Raw genomic sequence first — 19,026 nt, 5'->3', positions numbered from 1 at the left:
TATAATAAAATTAATAATTTTTACTGTTTCATCAAGAACATTCTTAAGTAAAATTGGCATTTTTAAACTGCTGATACATGGTGATGGAAGATGACCATGACTACTTACTGGTATTGTTTGGTGCCAAAACCTTAACTCATGTAAAGGCGCCAGCAGATTTACCTAAGTTGCTTTTGTACCATTGGTGCAAATTCATTTTTGTTATTATGAAAATACTTTCGACTTGATAAGCTTTTTGAAAGAATTGAAGGGTTGCCCAGACCACACTTTGAAACGCAGTAAATGATACGTAGCTGTTTTAACAATGGTTATGGACCCTCTCTGACCAGAAAAGTGCACATACGAACAAGCACACGCAATACAATTTTACATACAACTTCAGAAGGTTCACAAAGCCCCTATTGCCCATTTATAGCACTTTCGAGCTAAAGAATTCCATCAGCAGAAAATGCAGGCCTGCAAATTTACTTCAAAACAGTAATAATCTACTAGGCGCTATAAACAAAGTTTATTATAAGCAAGTCACATTCTAACAACCTCAAACAATTTCACCTGAACTAAAAGAAGTAGCTAGAATTTTGAAAAAATAGAATTACATTAGGGAAACTAAAAGGTTTCAGGTTAAGAATCCCAGCTCTACCACCTGCTCAAGAACACACAGTTACTAAATTAATCGTCCTAGACCAGTTTCTAATCTGTAATATGGAAAAACAACAGTGTTGCCCTGGCCGAGTGGCTTAGTTTATTGGATCGTTGTCCCAGTAAACCAAAGGTTGCAGGTTTGAGTTCCGGTCAGGGCTCATACAGGAGGCAACTGATGGAAGTTTCTCTCACATCAATATTTCTCTCTCCCTTCCTCTTTCTAAACATATCCTTGGGTGAGGATTTAAAAAAAAGATGAGGGGAAAGAAAAAATAAAAACAACAATGTCTACTTATTTCATGGAGTTTTTGTGAAGATTAATGAACATATAGGGTGTCCTCCAAAAAAAATGTATATGTACACACTTTAAATCTTACTAATTCCAATGGGTTAAACCTCAAAAGAAACATCAGCCCATCCAGTCACTGTGGCTCAGTGGTTGAGCACTGATGAACCTGGAGGTCATAGGTCAATTTCTGGTCAGGGCACATGCCTGGGTTGCAGGCTCAATTCCCCCAGTGTGGGGCATACAGGAAGCAGCCGATCAATGATTCTCTCTCATCATTGATGTTCCTAACTCTCTCCCTCTCCCTTCCTCTCTGAAATCAATACAATTAAAAAAAAGAAAGAAAGAAACATCAACAATTGGGCTACCAGCTTAGTAGTATATACATTTTGGGGGGTGGGGGGGAACACCCTGTACATAAGACACCTGAAACAATACCTAGTTAAGCACTAAATAAATGCTGGCTGCTGTAATTAAGACGGCCATGCCATTTCTTCCTGATACTGACTATATAGTGATAATTAAATTCAATTATCTACAAGAAATGTATTTTACATATTACCAGGCCTTTCCTTCTACTAAGAAAGAAACTTGCTGACTCTTGATTACTCAATTATAATTTCCATTACCACCTAAGGTAAGGGAGATTATTGTTGAGGATATTAACTAAGACATCTATCTCCAACCCTTCAATTTTCCGACTTATTAGCATAAGAAACTTAAAATATAGTTTACCTTTCTTCTTGCAACTCAACTAAACTAGGCAATATATGTGTGCAAATACATAAAATATGGGGACCTTTTTACTAATAAAATTAATTCTTTGCTTCAAACAAACTTTCATCATGCTGCTTACTCCATAAGTTTTAAGAAGCTTAAATTTTAGTTCACTAGAAGAAAGTATTAAGAAATAAGTAAGTAGCCAAAACCGGTTTGGCTCAGTGGATAGAGCGTTGGCCTGCGGACTGAAGGGTCCCAGGTTCGATTCCGGTCAGGGGCATGTACCTTGGTTGCGGGCACATCCCCAGTGAGAGATGTGCAGGAGGCAGCTGATCAATGTTTCTCTCTCATCGATGTTTCTAACTCTCTATCTCTCTCCCTTCCTCTCTGTAAAAAATCAATAAAATATATTTTTTAAAAAAACCAAAATTATATATTTAAAAAGAAAAAAAAAAAAAAGAAATAAGTAAGTTTAATTTTTGGTTTTTGTTTATTTTAATAACCTGAGACAAAATGTCAGCTAAAACTCTTTCAAAGCCATTATCTTATATTTTTATCAATAAAGGAATAAGAAAATTAATATCTTAAAAAGAAGACACAGATACTGCCTAATATCAGGTAAATATGGTTATTCATGTTACTTTATGTGCAAATTTACATTACTCCAAGTGATTGTACTGCATTAAGTTAGTACTTAAAAGAAAGGAGGAGCATCTCATGGGATATAAGGTAAAAATGTTAAATAAGACCATTGCTATGGGTCATTAGGTTTGGAATATAGCTAATCCTATATAATAAAAGCCTAATATGCTAAGTGTCCACCGTTCATTCAACTGGTCGACCAGCCGCTATGACATGCACTGACCACCAGGGGGGGGCAGACGCTCCAACCAGTAGGAACTGGGCGAGATGGACCCAATCTGGACGGGCGACACGGGTCAGGCATGCCCTGGACGAATCCATGCACTGGGCCTCTAGTGTGCCAATATTTGAAATCTGCAAACAACAAATCTACCACTTTTTTTTCTGCTAATTGAGTGCCTAAATCTAACATGCATTCTCCTCTAAAAAAACATGTAGCATTACATATAGAATGGATTTAAAACCATTAAATATTATGTGAAACCCCAAAGATTAGTTGTTTCTCAAAATTTTATTTATGTCCTTATTTGGGGGGGGTACTTTCACTCTACCATTGAAAATTATTTTCCTAAGAACCATCCATAAACGTCTTAATCCTACCAAAAATAAACAGGAAGCCAAGTGTTGAAAAGATGCACTGCATTTGGATCAAAGGATCATAAAAACAGGCTTCATGCAATAAAATCACATTCTTAAATAATTTCCTATGAAAAAAAGTTTAAGAGTATCAAGTATGAAGCTAAGGAAAATTATACTTACGTTAAAATGAAAATCATAAAAAGTACTTAATATTTAACAATATCAAGTAGTAAATTAATGAAAATTCTAAGCCTTGAGTAACTAAGTTCAGTAGACTTATCTTTAGAGACCCAGTGCACGTAGCAGGTAGGTCGCAGGCACGCCCCCGCAGCTTCCATCAGCACTGCAAGCCCCAGCAGCAGCGGCGGCGGCGGTGCCTGCATGAGCGGCCCTGAGCAGGCAGCGCACCCCATCAGTGGCCGGCCCAGTGCACACGTATGGAGGTTAAGTCACTGGCACCCGCTTTCCCGACGGACTGAGCCCCTGAGCAGCCTGGGATGAGCTGGGGATCACAACAGCCTGACAGCCAGCCCGGTCCTCCCGCTACCGACCCAGGTTCCCCTGTTGACCATCACTGATCCATTGGAGCCTGTGAGCCCGTGGGGGAGGGACCAAGAGGTCAGCCATTCCGCATTCTCGCCAGCTCCGCCACCACCCACCCGCTTCACCATGCCATGGTTCCCCATTCACCTGTGGGCGGGGTTTGGGGAGGAGAGGGACCAAGAGATGGTCAATGCACCTCATGGTGACTGGTCGAGCGGTTGTTCCAGTCATTACTCTTATGGTCCCTGGACTTTTATTATATAGGATTAAGGCTCCCAGAGAGTCCAGCATCTCAATCAATTTAACTGTTTCTTTCCTGGACACCTTTGAGAATTAACAAGATTAGAAGGAACAATCCAGTCTTGTAATCTTAAAATGAAATAAACTGGACCCAGTGGAGAGTTTATCTAAAGTGATATATACTAATCTGTCATTAGGATAAAACCCCAAGTTCTCCTGACTTCTATTATACTGTTGTATGTTATCAATCCCATTATAAATCCTACCAAGTAAATAAATCCATCATGACCAGAAAGATCTCATCAGCCTACCTTTCACCTGTTGTCTTCCCCCTGCATAACCTCATAATAATAGTAACATTTATATTCCTTCACTCAACAAATACTGAACACCTACTGTGTGCCAGGCATTGTTCTATGCACAGCAGTTTTTATATAGGCCAGTGTAGAGTACAAAGACACATTAGTCCTGCACTAAGCTACAATAAGTATCACAGTAGAGGTTTGAGGTACTAAATATACATATATATATATATTATACACACACACACACAAAATGTTATGAAGGAAGATTGTGGGAGGAGTGACAGCACAACATAAAGACCCAAAAGTGTATAGGATTTGTTTGAAGAACAGTATCCATTTAGCTGTACTGTAAACCATATTAGCTAATCAACTTAGAGAGGTAGAGGCCATAGTGGTGCAGGGTTTCATATTCTAGACTGAAATATCTGAAAGTAATTTAAAATCCTATGGATACAATGACCACTGAAGATTTCTAAAGAAAATAACACTGGGAACACATTTAAGGTTAACTTAGAACAGTGGTTCTCAACCTTCCTAATGCCGCGACCCTTTAATACAGTTCCTCATGTTGTGGTGACCCCCAACCATAAAATTATTTTCGTTGCTACTTCATAACTGTAATTTTGCTACTGTTATGAATCGTAATGTAAATATCTGATATGCAGGATGTATTTTCATTGTTACAAATTGAACATAAATAAAGCATAGTGATTAATCACGAAAACAATATGTAATTATATATGTATTTTTTGATGTTCTTAGGCGACCCCTGTGAAAGGGCCGTTCGACCCCCAAAGGGGTCGCGACCCACGGGTTGAGAACCGCTGACTTAGAAGAAAACAACACAAGAAGCAGGAAATCATTTGGGAAGTTAAATCCAAACCTGATGAGAGATATTGAGAACCTGTATTAAGGTGAAAGTGAGTATGGAAAGATTATAACATTACAGAAGTAAAAATGGTATGCCATGATAGCCAACTACAAGTAGGAGGGGAAAGAGACAATTTGGTGCCTTTGATGGGAAAGAACCTGGGCTATATAATTAACAGAAAATAGGCAAAGCTAAAGATTGAGCTAAATGTAACCTGTTTGGAGATTAGTACAAACCAAGGGGGCCAATGTATTAATCTTATTTCATTTCAGTAAAGCAAATCTTCCCTTAGCAAACACAATAGACTATGATATGCATAGTATAGTATGCAAAAATACCCATTAAAAGAGTGTAAGTTGAAAATTGAAAATTATTACATTTGTATAGACATAGATACTAGAACAAATCATATTTTTATTAAAATATACATATTAAGCCTCAGCATGTTAATGCTAGGAATATACTGTATGCTAAAGTAATGTTTAACAATCTCAGAAAAATATGCAATAAATCAGTAGCAAAATGAAGCTACTAAGTATCAGCAGAAGAGAACAACTGATCCATCATACATATCACAATCATTTAGTTCAGTCTGGAATTATGAATTTCTCTTGATTAAATAAAATCCACGTGCCTAATTTGGGAGCTCATCTGCACCAACGCTTCATGAAATGAGACACAAAAGTTTAACTGAACTGGTTGGTTAAATAAAAAAGGAGCAACCCACCAACTTAGCTTCTGGAATGTGAAACTTTTTATTCCAAGTTTCAAAGGCAGGGCAAAGGGGACCAAAGTTTTGCCACCCCAAAATATGCCTTTTAGGGTATTGATTTTGGGCTGGTTGTTAGGAAAAAGAAGAATCAAAGAGAACCTTTGACCCTCCCTCTACCTGCCTAAAGGAATTCAATAGAAAACCCTGCTTAAAAGAAGGGTCACCTTAGCATCATAATATAAACTAAATGTGGCATGCAGAGAGATTCCTAGTAAAGCCTGTTTATTGCACTTCCCTCTGGGTACCGCTGTTTTTGAGTGGCTCAGAAAGAATTTTACATGTTCACTCTCCCATCTACCTGTAAACTGCCTATTTTCCCTTTGAAATCCCAGCCCCCCACCCCCCATTCTCCTTTGTCTAAAATAGCATATAAACCTCAACTGCATTTTCTTATGGCACCCCCTCATATACTCCTGGAATTTTGGACATTTTCTATTTTAAAAAATAAATGAGGAAACAAAAAACACCCATGTAGTCTTTCTGCCCACCATTTAACAAGTAAACTATGAGCTCCTTTGGGGCAGGGCTGTGTTCTAGACACGTCGTGGCCCCAGTGCTCAGATTTCAGGAGCCCCCCCCCACCCCCCAACAGATCTCTGATAAAAGGAATAAATGGAAATAAATCAACCAAGGAATGTTTTTCAAGTATACAGCACTTTCATAACTTAGTGAGTATTACACAACAGCATAGAGCTATGATCCAGTATTTGAGTGCCTACTATTCAACAGGTAATAAAGTTACAAAATGAGTAACACATGACTCCTCCCTGGAACTTAGAATTTATTTCTCTAAACAAGTCTAACACCAAAAGGTTTCACCAGAAAACCTTGATTTGCCTTATTTGTGTGAACATAAATGAGTCTCTTAACTTCTTTAAGATTCTGGTTTCTCATCTGAAAAACAGATGAGGATTCAAAAGAAGAAATGTGAGTGTGTCCTGTAAAGTATCACAAGTATAATGTATGCCAGTTGGCTCCCCACAGGACTCACCAAACTCTGATCAGACAGTGCATTAAAAATGACACTGACATATCCAAGTATTCTACTGGCTAAACACAAAGCCATTATCCTACCATAACATGAAAAAATCCTCAAAACAACAGTATTCTAAGTCAGAAACAGGGTCTTAATATGAAGACAATATAATCTTGAGAAAGTTGATTTATAAACTTTCACAAGACATTTTTAAAAATTAAAAGTACATTTTTAAATTTATTATTAGAGAGAGAGAAAGGGAAACATCAACTTGTTGCCTCAATGGTTGCTTCTTGTATGTGCCCTGACCAGGGATAAAACCTGCACCTTTGGCGGATCGGAACAATGCTCTAACCGAGCTCCCCAGCCAGGGCTTAAAAGTACATGTTTTAATTTATCTGAGTTTTGTTGGAAAATTCCTACTGTCATTCAAGATAGAATACTATTATATTAAAATTCGAACTTTAAAAATAATATTGCTGAATAAAATAATGTAACTACTTTTGGGAAATAATGTCTCCTACACATCTCAAAGTTTCAAAACTTCACACTTTTGAAATACACTAATAAACAAATTTGGAGGAAAAAACTAATATTATACTATTACTTCAACTGATCAAATCCAGCTTTTAACTGCACAATAACCTCCCTAGAAGACATGTTATATGTCCATAGCACTGTTATTTTTATCCACCTAAATTAATCCTTATAAGACAATAAAATGAATCATTTGAGCCAACATTTCTTCACTGAATATGCTAATCAACACCACTCTCTCAAAGTAGGCAAGTTAAAAAAACCAAACAAAACACAACTAAAAAGCTTCCCTCTAAAATACAAGATACTGTCAAGATGCTTTCTGAGCTGAATGTTGATGGCACCTATTTCACCTTAATTACCTAAAAACGATGTACAACATGAAAATGCATCACCATTTACTTATCTGTGGAATTTACACAAGGAAACCTTTATCACATAGACCCTGGATTTCTCTTTTGATGGTGTTTGATATATCATCTCCTGCTCCTTTCGTTTAATTCATGGAAAATTAATAATGAGGCCTAAAGAATGAAAGATTTAAGACTATTTTCTGGAAAATGTTCTTCCGTTGCTTGGACAACACAAAACGTTCCTATATAACAGACTCATCTACAAAGAAATCCTCCGTAATCAAGATTTTGAAGATTCTGTATTCAAAATTTGCGTTAGTAAATGCTTTCTTACCTTCTGCTACATCATCATCCACTGCTCCTTTCACCTGAGAAAAACACCACTGAATATCATTCCCTCCTCCAGCTCCTGGAAAAAAGAACACATACCGGTTAAAACTGAGTTCTGTTCATGTTTACTAAACATTGAGATGGTATCCACGGTTGGCATGATACTAATAGAATAGCCTAGTACTGCCCACATACATAACCACCCCCCCAGAGCACTAATTGGGAAAGGGTTAGTCCCCAGTAGTTGGTGCTGCTTTAGGAAAAAAGAGATCTGGGTATGAAAAATTAAAAGGCCATGTACTGTCATTACCATTGTACATGTGTTCAAAAGTTCCCTTCCATTTTCCCTTCCCCTCAAATACGGACTGGTAGGTCTTGCTTAAATGTAAGAAAAAAAGCAAATAGCCAAAGTTAGTTTTTCTTTAAGTGTGCAAAAAGTCTGCAGAAGAATCAGTAAGGTTAAACTACCATAAAACATGGAACGAGTAGAAAACTTCAAGGAACATCACTGCCTGGGTGAGGAGTAATGAACGATCGAGTATGAACCCTATCACCAAAGCGCACATAGAGCAAACACAACACTCACCACCCACTTCTTGCACTGAACTGCCGCAAAATCACTGGCTCCAGAGGAAAAAAGCTGGTGAGAAGATTCTCAAAGGAAGCCTGTTTTGCCTCTCTTCAGTTTTGCCTTACCCCTCAGATCCCAAGGGACCTTGCAAAGAATTAATTTTGCTAATTTGTCATCATCTTGTGCAAAACAATTTTAATGTTACTAATAATTCAAAGAGCAACTTGTTTATAGCAAACCATAAGTCAATCCAACCTGTTAACTCTTCCAAAGGTTTAATTATCTATCTAAATATTGAAATAAGCCAAGAAAACTGGTTTGGTCCCTGAATGCTTCTATTTCAGGTCTGCATACTGAAGAGGAAACGTCCTGGATCTATGGAGAAACTGAACCTCGGTCTAGAATCAAGCCTACTAGATGGAGATATTCAGCCACACCAAAATGTACAAAAGGAATCCTCGAAGCAATTACCTCCCTCTTCCTTCACATCTATTCTTTGCTAAATATTCAATCCTGTTTTTCCCGATGCATCATCCCCCCTTCCAAGCTTTTACCTAAATCTCTTCTCTCTTGGCTATTTATATCCCTGAACTCCACAACTATTTTAACTCAATTGAAACCCCTTTGGGAAAAGGACATCTGCACAAAAGCTAACATGCAAAACGGAAAGTTGAAATCACATTTTTCATGCAACTTGCTGTATTAAAGGCCTTGCACTCTTTGGACGTCAAGGGTAAGAAACGAAAAGGAGATGGTTCGACACAAAAATACTCAGGTGAATAGTCTCAAAATGTACGTGCCTACCGGGGGAGGGGAGCACATTGCATTTTAACTTGTAAAGCACTTTTCCTTCTCAGTGCAAAATATATTTGTATATAGACACCCAAGAAGGCTTGCATCAAGGGGGGAAACAGTAATTAAATGAAGAAAGATCCGCCAAAAAGTCCGGGGAGAGGGCGGCACGGAGGTCACACCCGGCTCCGGAGCAGGAGGGACAAATCTGCCCGCGCCCCCACCCCGCCCCACCCACGCCTCACCCCGCAGCTCGCCGGCGCGCACCCCACCCCCATCCATGCCGAGGCGCAGCCCTCAGTGAAACGCCGATTCGACATCACAGCGACCACTGGCCGCGCAGAGCCCCCCCGCCCCCGACACCGCACCCCACTTGACCAGTTCCCCGAAACCCGAGGCGCCCGCGGCTCTCCGAGAGGCTCAGCGGTCGCTAGGGGGTGACGGAGGGAGGAGAAAGGAAGCGGAGCCTTGTCAGTGGCCGAGGGTGATTTCTCCTTTACCTGCCATGTTGCGCTGCAAATGGTGACCCTGCTGGGTGCCTCGGGGTCTCCGCTTCCTGAACTCACCCCCCTCACCTGGGGATGGGGGGGTAGAGAGGGCGGATGGCGGCGGATGGCACCTGTGGGGGTCGGGGTCGGGGGTCGGGGGAGAAGGAAGGAGGGGCGGGCAGACGAGCCAGCAGGATGGTGGGTTTCACTCAGGGGCTTCCCCGTTCTTGCTCTTCCTCCTGCAGCAGCGGCGGCAGCTACGACAGCGACGGCGGCGGCGGCAGCAGGAGCAGGCGACTCCACTTTCAAAATGGCGCCGGCTGGCCTGGGCAGTGACGTCATCGGGGGCGGGACCTCCGGGCGGGGCCGGAGGCGGGGCGAGGCGGGGAGCGGCCGGGCGGCCTCCTGGCCCCGCCCCTTCCTCTCCGCGGGGCCGCCTGGTCCCACCATCCTGTGCCGCGCCCCGGCCCGCGCGCTGGGGAGCCCGGTGCGCCCTCCTCGGCCCCGCTCTTCTCGGCCCAGCTCCCCCGGTCCCCAGCCCTCGCGCCGTGCCGGGCCCTGGCGGCGCAGCTGTCCCCATGAAGTCCTCGCTCGCAGGGATTCGGGCGGGCCCGTGTCTTTTTAGCGAATACCCGTTTTGCTACTTAAAATAGTGACCCTGTGGGTTAGTCCTGGGGCCGGTGGGGGGAAAGGGACCGTGGTGCGAACTCTGCTTAGCTAAGGTGAGAGCTCGCGGAGCTGGGAAGGACGCAGCCGAGCTGTTCCATGTGGGTGACCGGAAACTGCGGCGGGAGCCCTCGGCGCCTGGAAGCTCTGGAGTGTGGTTTCTAAACAGCAAACTGAGTTTGCTAGTAGCAGAATATGGTGGCCTAGCTCTGTCCAGCTAAAAGCGTAGAAACAGTGGCTAAGAGCCAGGCCGCCAAATACTCCACACATGAGATGATGCTAATTCTTTCTACCTTATAGGACTGTTTCAAAGGTTAAATGACTTAATTTGAGTGCATGATAAATGTTAACTGCGGTTATGATTAGATGTGTACTGAAAGCATCTTCAATGGAGTTAAGAGGTGTAAGAAAAAAATAAACCGGAAACCAGTCATCCATCAGCCAAGAAGGGATGTGCACGTCATTGAAAGATGTATTAGTGATGCAGTCACAATACTGTACATTTACATGTCAATCTCCACAATACTCCTATAAGATAGATGTCCACATGTTCCGCATGAAAAACACCTGCAAAAATACCCAGAATTTGACCTTAAGGTTGAAGTGAGTGATAAGGCATTTGGAGAGCAAGGTAAGTTTACAGTATTTACACCTCCTGTACATCATTTCCACTTTCTATCTTATTCTTCATCTCCAGAAAGTGGAATTGTACAACAAGTTTCAGAATTCCTCCGCGATGGGACAGCTGCACCATTGTGTTATTATTCCTCCATTTCTACATTAAGAATTTTCACTTTACCGATGGACAAACCAAAATTAAAAATCCACCCTGTACCTCATCTTTCAGCTACCTGTACAAACAGCTATAAAATTTAAATGCACACTGCTGTATTTCTATTTTGGTTGATTTCATAAATGTACTTCTCTACATATGTCTTTACTATTTCTTTTCCTTTTCACTAGTGAGGGCTTCCCACCTTAACCAGAACTCAGAGAAGAGAGAAGAGAGAAGAGAGAGAAAACAGACCATTAAACTGGGGACTTGCACCCCAATGTGCAAATCATTTTTCTTAGGCTTCAGTTTTTGCCATATGTAAGATTTGAATCTTCACACATCCTGAAAAATGATTTGGTCTACATAAATTATTTGTTCTTAGAAGCCATTAAAGCTTGCCTAAAACTGTGATAATTATAACAAAAGTTCCTATAGCACAGACAATGTCCTGAGTACTTTTCTAAGAACATTGTATAGAGTCATGAGATGAGCTGAGATGGGTCTAATAATCAAAGGTCTGGGACCCAGATACAAGTGACCCGGCACTTTTGGCCCTGAGCAGTCATTTCAGCACACCATAAACTGCCTCCCTTTCTTCTGAATGGCTCTTAGGAAGAGAGGCCAGCATACCCACTAGCCCAGAGGCAAGGGTTGCTTTTGTCTATCTCCCCTTCCTTATCTTACATTCTGTCTTCTATCCTCTGCACTAAGGCTTCTGTCCCTACCACTTAACTGAAAGGGTTTCTGTCAAGGTTATTAACAATCTCCATGTTACCAAATCTCATGGTTACAGGTGCTTCTTTGGTTTTATCTTTCTCTACTTCCCAAAGGCATTTGAAATGGCTGATCACCAAATCCCCATTGAGACCCTTTTTTTCCCTTGACCCATGATTGGTTTCCTTCCAACCTTTTTAGCCATTACTCTGTTCCCCTTGTTGGCTTCTCCTCCCAGATCACCCTCTAAATATTAGCATGATCTGTCTTCTTGGCCTCTGTCCTGGACCCCCTTCTCACTCTTCCAGACAACCGCATATACCATTTCCAGATATTTACAGATGCAAATGCCTTGTATTTACCAGTGGCTGCCAAATCTAGATCTCCAGCTCTGTCCTCCCCCCTCCCCCTGAACTGTAGACACACACACCTCTACTGCCTACTTGACATTTTTACAGTATACAATAAGCATTTCAAACAAGCACTGCCAGAATACAAGTCTTGATACCACATCCTCTCCACCTTGACTGATGCTGTTTCTCTGCTAGGAACATCACCATCCACTCACCCACCCCACCCAACATTCTGCCAATTCCATTCTTCTTTCCTCAGCCAGTAAATAGTTCTTTCAAAAACAATTTAGATGTAACTGCCTTCAGGAAGGCTTCCCTGATTTTTAAAAAAATATTTTGCTCTACCATAGCCAGTTTGGTTCAGTAGAGAGAGAGCCCGTGGACTGAAGGGTCCCGGGTTCAATTCAGGTCATGGGCACATGACCTGGTTGGTGCATGTGTGCGAGGAAACCAATCAATGTGTCTCTCTCACATTGATGTTTCTCTCTGACTCTCCCCCTTCTTGCTGCTCTCTCTAAAAATCAATGGAAAATTATCCTCAGGGGAGGATTAACAACAAAAAATTTGCTCTTTATTTATTTTAAAATATATTTTTATTGATTTCAAAGAGGAACCCAGGCATGTGCACTGACAGAATTGAACTGGGACTCCTGGTTCATAGGTCAGTGCTCAACCACTGAGCTACACCAGCTGGGCCACGGATATTTTTTTCCATTCTCTACTCACCTTACCCTGAGCTGGGTGCCCTTCCTAAATATTCTCAATAAATTTAATATGCTTCTCTGTTCCTAGATTATGTTTAAATTATCTAAATATGTGTCTGTTATTAGACTGAGTTCTTTGAGGATAGGAAGTATGTCCTCATATCATCAGTCACATAATTTGTTGGATTAATGGATGAATGAATAAATCTCTCTCTGGCTTGGGAAGAAAACCAGTGGAATGTTGGCTCCTTAAAGCTTGCCATATCATAAATGTTTTTACTCATGCTTCTTATCCCTGGAAGAAAGAGGCTTTTTACAAATTATGTTGGTCATTCTGATCTATATTAGTTAGGCCATAGTTGGTTAAATATGTAAGTTGCTTATAGATAGATTCATCTCAACTATTTCTAACTGTTCCTTTGTCCCTGAATACATACTATACAAGACAATTCTATAGGGCACTGTTCTCTCATTCACATAATCCACCTGCTTTCATGAAAGCATTTTTTTATGTGAGCTGCTAGCCAAACTTCAACACCTGGCCACATGTAACATGCTCCCTGCAGAACTGAGTTTAACTTAGGCACACAGGAGGAAAACTGGCTTTGGGTTTTCCTGGAGAAGTCCTGGAGAATCTATAAGTCCTGGAAGTGTTCTACTTCCAGTCCGAGCTGGGCGGCACCAATGACACCCACAATCTTGCCAGCAGAATAGAGGCAAGAGAGGCTCCCACCGCCACAGCTGTGCTTGCCAGCCGTGAGCCTGGCTTCTGGCTGAGCGTTGCTCCCCCTGTGGGAATGCACTAGCCATCAGGGGGCAGCTCTTATGTTGAGCATTTGCCCCCTGGTGGTCAATGTGCGTCATAGTGACAGGTTGTTCTGCCGTTTGTCGATTTGCATATTAAGGTTTTATTATATAGGATGATGAGAGAAGAATCACTTGAAAGTTGTTCTTTTTCCTTGAAGTTAGATAAACACAACCTTCCTCTACTGAATAAGAAGTGACACTGTTGGAGAGAACCAAGATGGCAGCATAGGTAAACACCTGTACTTGCTGCCTCTCACAACCACATCAAAATTACAACTAAAAGATAGAACAGCTATTATCCAGAACCGTGGGAAAGCAGGCTGAGTGGAAGTACTACAACCAGAGAGGTAAAGGAGAAAGCACATTGAGACTGGTAGGTGCGGAGGCGTGGAACAGGCTGGCACCCGGGTGTGCTGCTTTTTTAATCGGGAGGGAGATACAAGCTCCCGCTTGCTCTGAACTCCAGTTCCGGGTGAGACTCTGGGGGACCCAGACACATACGGGGAGAAACTGGACTGTCTGGCATTGGGGCAGGATGCGAGGGCAGCTTTCTTTCAGATGGAGGTGCTTGCAGCGGTCATTGTTCCTGCGCTGGGACCTCTCTGGTGCAGGGCTGACTGGCAGCCATTGTTTTTTGCTCCACCTTGGTGATTCCCTGAGACCCCGCCCCACCCAATTTACAACCCCAGTGGCTTTTGCATATGAATGGCCTGTCCTCTCTCAGCCTAAAACCTGTCAAACAGGCAGCAGCTGGGTCAGGGAGCCCCAAAGCTATCAAAAGAAGGCCCAAGGCTGGCAGCAGCAGCCTGCCTTGCTTCACAGTTGGGCTTCCTCTGGGCACTGCTAAACCCAATACAAAGAAGAGGAATCTTTTTTGTTTTTTTTTGTTTTTTAAATATATTTTATTGATTTTTTACAGAGAGGAAGGGAGAGAGATAGAGAGTTAGAAACATCGATGAGAGAGAAACATCGATCAGCCGCCTCCTGCACATCTCCTACTGGAGATGTGCCTGCAACCCAGGTACATGCCCTTGACCGGAATCGAACCTGGGACCTTTCAGTCCGCAGGCTGACGTTCTATCCACTGAGTCAAACCAGTTTTGGCTCGAAGAGGAATCTGTTGATCTTTCTGTAGCTCCTGCTGGCTGGCCCCAGGCAGTGGTTGACTTTGCACCTCCTTAGAGATCCAAGAGCCAGTGTACCCAGTGGTCAGTGTGAGATCATACCAGATTACAACTCTTCACATCTATAAGTGACACACTCAAGGGGCAGACTCAGTGAGCACCAAAGCCCCACTGAAGCAAGTCTTGCTCCATAAGGATTTTTCCTGCAGAGGAGCTATCCACTGTAGTCACAGCTGGTCCCCACAGCCAATTGGCCTGGAGGTCAATTCCTCCCAGTGACACCAACAGCAATCAAGGCTCAACTACAACAAGACTGTGCACACAGCCCACAAATGTCCACCTCAGGTGATTGAGGAGGCTGAGCCACTGGGCCCTATAGGACACCTATTACACAAGGCCATGTTATCAATTCAAGGAGACTTAGCAGCTACCTAATACACAGAAACAAACATAGGGAAGCAGCCAAAATGAGGAGACAAAGAAACATGTCACAAATGAAAGAAATGGAAGAAAGCAAAATACTGGATATAGAGGTCAAAACCATAGTTGTAAGGTTACTCAAGAATCTTCTAGAAACCTCCGAGTAACTTAGTGAGACCTTCAAGGATCTTAGTGAGAATGCCAAAAAAAAAAAAAATGGAAAAGGACCAGTCAGAAATTAAGCATACACTGACTGAAATAAAGAATAATATACAGAGATTCAACAGTAGACTAGAGCAGTAGTCAGCAAACTGCAGCTCGTGAGCCACATGCGGTTCTTTGGCCCCTTGAGTGTAGCCATGAAGTTTCAATCGCACTGTACGTGCGCGCCCGCACGTGGTATTTTGTGGAAGAGCCATACTCAAGGGGCCACAGTTTGCTGACCACTGGACTAGAGGATCCCAAGAATCAAGTCAAAGATTTGAAATACGAGGAAGCAAAAAACACCCAACCGGAAAAGCAAACGGAACAAAGCATACAAAAATATGAAGATAATGTAAGGAGCCTCTGGGACAACTTCAAGCATACCAACATCCGAATTAGGGGGTGCCAGAAGAAGAGAGAGAGCAAGATATTAAAAACTTATTTGAAGAAATAATGACAGAAAACTTCCCCTACCTGGTGAAAGAACTAGACTTACAAATCCAGGAAGCACAGAGAACCCCAAACAAAAGGAATCCAAAGAAGACCACACCAAGACACATCATAATTGAAATGCCAAGGGCAAAAGACAAAGAGAGAATCTTAAAAGCAGCAAGAGAAAAACAGTTAGTTACCTACAAGGGAGTACCCATACGATTGTCAGCTGATTTCTCAACAGTAACTATACAGGCCAGAAGGGAGTGGCAAGAAATATTCAAAGTGATTAATAGCAAGAACCTACAACCAAGATTATTCTACCCAGCAAAGCTATCATTTAGAATTGAAGGTCAGATAAAGAGCTTCACAGACAAGAAAAAGCTAAAGACCCTGACTGGTTTGGCTCAGTGGATAGAGCGTCGGCCTACAGACTGAAAGGTCCCAGGTTCAATTCTGGTCAAGGGCATGTACCTTGGTTGAGGGCATATCCCCAGTGAGGGGTGTGCAGGAGGCAGCTGATCGATGTTCCTTTCTCATCAATATTTCTAACTCTCTATCCCTCTCCCTTCCTCTCTGTAAAAAGTCAATAAAATATATATTATTGAAATGCTGAAGGGTATTCTTTAAGAAGAGGAAGAAGAAGAAAAAGGTAAAAATAAAAATTATGAACAACAAAGTGACAACAAATACATATCTATCAACAAGTGAATCTAAAAATCAAATGAATAAAAAATCTGATGAACAATAAACTGGTGAATGTAATAGAATCAGGGGCATGACAGGAAGTGGACTGACAATTCTCGGTGGGAAAGGGGTGTGGGGGGGCGGGAAGAGATTGGACAAAGATCTTATATCTATGGATGAGGACAGTGGGGGGGCAAAGGCCTGGAGTGGGGTGGGAACTGGGTGGAGGGAAGCTATGGTGGGGAAAAGAGGGACATCTGTAGTAATCTGAACAATAAAGATTAAAAAAAAAAAAAAAAAAAAAGAAGTGACACTGTTTAGAAGCTTCTTTCCTCTAGGCCAGTGGTTCTCAACCTTCCTAATGCCGCGACCCTTTAATACAGTTCCTCATGTTGTGGTGACCCCCAATTTCATTGTTACAAATTGAACATAATTAAAGCATAGTGATTAATCACATAAACAATATGTAATTATATATGTGTTTTCTGATGGTCGTAGACGACCTCTCTGAACGGTCGTTCGACCCCCAAAGGGGTCGCGACCCACAGGTTGAGAAACGCTGTTCTCGGCAGTTGGAACTAGGGGGTGGGAGGAATGGGGAGTGGGGAACGGTTTGTCTAGGAAACATCATGAACTCAACGGTAAAATAAGTCCCTGATTAGAAAATGATACAGTTTAAAATATTGGCAAACCATACCCATGCTTTCTGATATGGAGCAGGTTCAAGAGCTTTACAGGGGAAAATTATAAGAATATTTTTATGTACTTTCTTCATATCTACAGACTTGGCCTGGAAGGCAGTTTCCCAAAACTCTGCAAAATCTTGATTACAATGACAATTCACACCACAATATTCAAAGCGTAGAACTCACTTTCAAATCACCAAAAATCCTACACTAGCAGGTGTTTAAGAAAAACTATAGTGAATCCACCAGGTGGATTATTATGTAGTCAAATGACTGTAGAAACAGAAGAAATTGCTTGTGCTTTAGGACCAGGATATAAAAAATGAAGATACAATATGATCACAGTATGTACAACAAATAAACCAAATATATGGAGCCAAAAAAGACAGGAAGGAAATGTACCAAGGTGTTCCCAGAAATGTTCCTGGCAGTGACACAATAGATAATTTTTTCTCCTTTTGACATTTGTGTTTCTCTAAATATTGTATAATCAACATATATTAAGGGGAAGAATAAACTTAATTTATAAAGTTATTCTAATGCTGGTATTAGAACATGATGACAAAAATCTATGTTATAGATTTTCCACATTAAAGTAAAAGTTGTCCATTATAACTGTTAATTAATCCCTGGTTTGACCATAAAACAGGAACGTTTTGTTTTGGTCATTTAACAGTGTGCATATGTAAAGATGGAGGAGAGATTAGTAAATTCATGCCAATACCTTCTGTTTGTAAATTGCAACCAAAATCTTGTTTTATGCTTTCATGGGAGGTAAAGTCTGTAAATATATAAGCTGAATATCTCTTTGGGATAAAATGCAAACTTTGTGAAATTAAACATTATCTCTGAAATCTATTTTCAGTGCTCTTATTGATCATAAATAACCTATAGTATAGATAAACTGTTATCCAAATAAAGTTTTTTGAAGTATGAGTCTACTTCCACACTGTAGTTTTTTTTTTAAATATATTTTATTGATTTTTTACAGAGAGGAAGGGAGAGGGATAGAGAGTTAGAAACATTGATGTGAGAGAAACATCGATCAGCTGCCTCCTGCACACCCCCTACTGGGGATGTGCCCGCAACCACGGTACATGCCCTTGACCAGAATCAAACCTGGGACCATTCAGTCTGCAGGCCGACGCTCTATCCACTGAGCCAAACTGGTTAGGGCCACACTGTAGTTTTTTAGCTGACATTTGAGTTTAGCTATGACACTGGTATGTGTCTTATGCCTAAACACAGAAATGTATAGGCTCAAGGTTAGAAGGAACTTTAGGCATTAACTAGCCTAATTCTCACAATGGATACTTAATTTCCTTATGCAACATGCCTTTCGGTATTCATACAGCCGTAGCTTTAAAACTTCCATTCTAGTTCAGCCAGTATTGCTCAGTGGTTGAGCATAAAACTTTGAACCAGGAGGTCATGGTTAGATTCCCGCGGGGGTTTCGGGCTCCATCCCAAGTAGGGGGTGTGCAGGCGCAGCCAATTGATGATTCTCTCTCATCAGCTATCTCTCTTTCTCTCTCTCTTTTCCTCTCTGAAATCAATAAAAATATATTTAAAAAAACAACTTCCATTCTGTATTGAAGTATTAAATGAAAAAGAGTCTAAACTAAAATTTATCCATATTTCTTCACAAATTAAAATGTATTTCACTGCTATTGCTTTCTCCTTTTAAAAAAAATTATTTTTATTGATTTCAGAGAGGAAGAGAGAGGGAGAGAGATCGAAACATCAATGATGAGAGAGAATCATTGATTGGTTGCCTCCTGCATATCCCCTGCATATTGGGGAATCA

At 41.4% G+C, this 19,026-nt stretch overlaps 1 protein-coding gene across 2 annotated transcripts in view; it reads right to left on the bottom strand.

Annotated features, from left to right (window-relative positions):
• The window catches only part of PPP2R2A (protein phosphatase 2 regulatory subunit Balpha), a 99,078-nt gene extending 89,110 nt beyond the window's left edge, over positions 1-9,968 (bottom strand). Inside the window, exons 1-2 of one of the 2 annotated variants that reach the window (XM_036315506.1) lie at positions 9,660-9,968; positions 7,801-7,875 (exon numbers count right to left, since the gene is read on the bottom strand). In XM_036315506.1, coding sequence (XP_036171399.1) covers positions 7,801-7,875; positions 9,660-9,666 — 82 coding nt within the window. In that variant the 5' untranslated portion in view covers positions 9,667-9,968. Of the gene's footprint in view, positions 1-7,800; positions 7,876-9,659 lie in introns of those variants that run through there. The other variant, XM_036315505.1, reaches the window with a different exon arrangement.
• Positions 9,969-19,026: the final 9,058 nt, after the last annotated feature.

Source organism: Myotis myotis, unplaced genomic scaffold (genome assembly GCF_014108235.1).
Source record: "Myotis myotis isolate mMyoMyo1 unplaced genomic scaffold, mMyoMyo1.p scaffold_m19_p_6, whole genome shotgun sequence".
NCBI lineage: Eukaryota > Metazoa > Chordata > Mammalia > Chiroptera > Vespertilionidae > Myotis > Myotis myotis.
The sequence above is the reverse complement of the archived record's forward strand: the minus strand, read 5'-3'. Positions and strand labels throughout refer to the sequence as shown.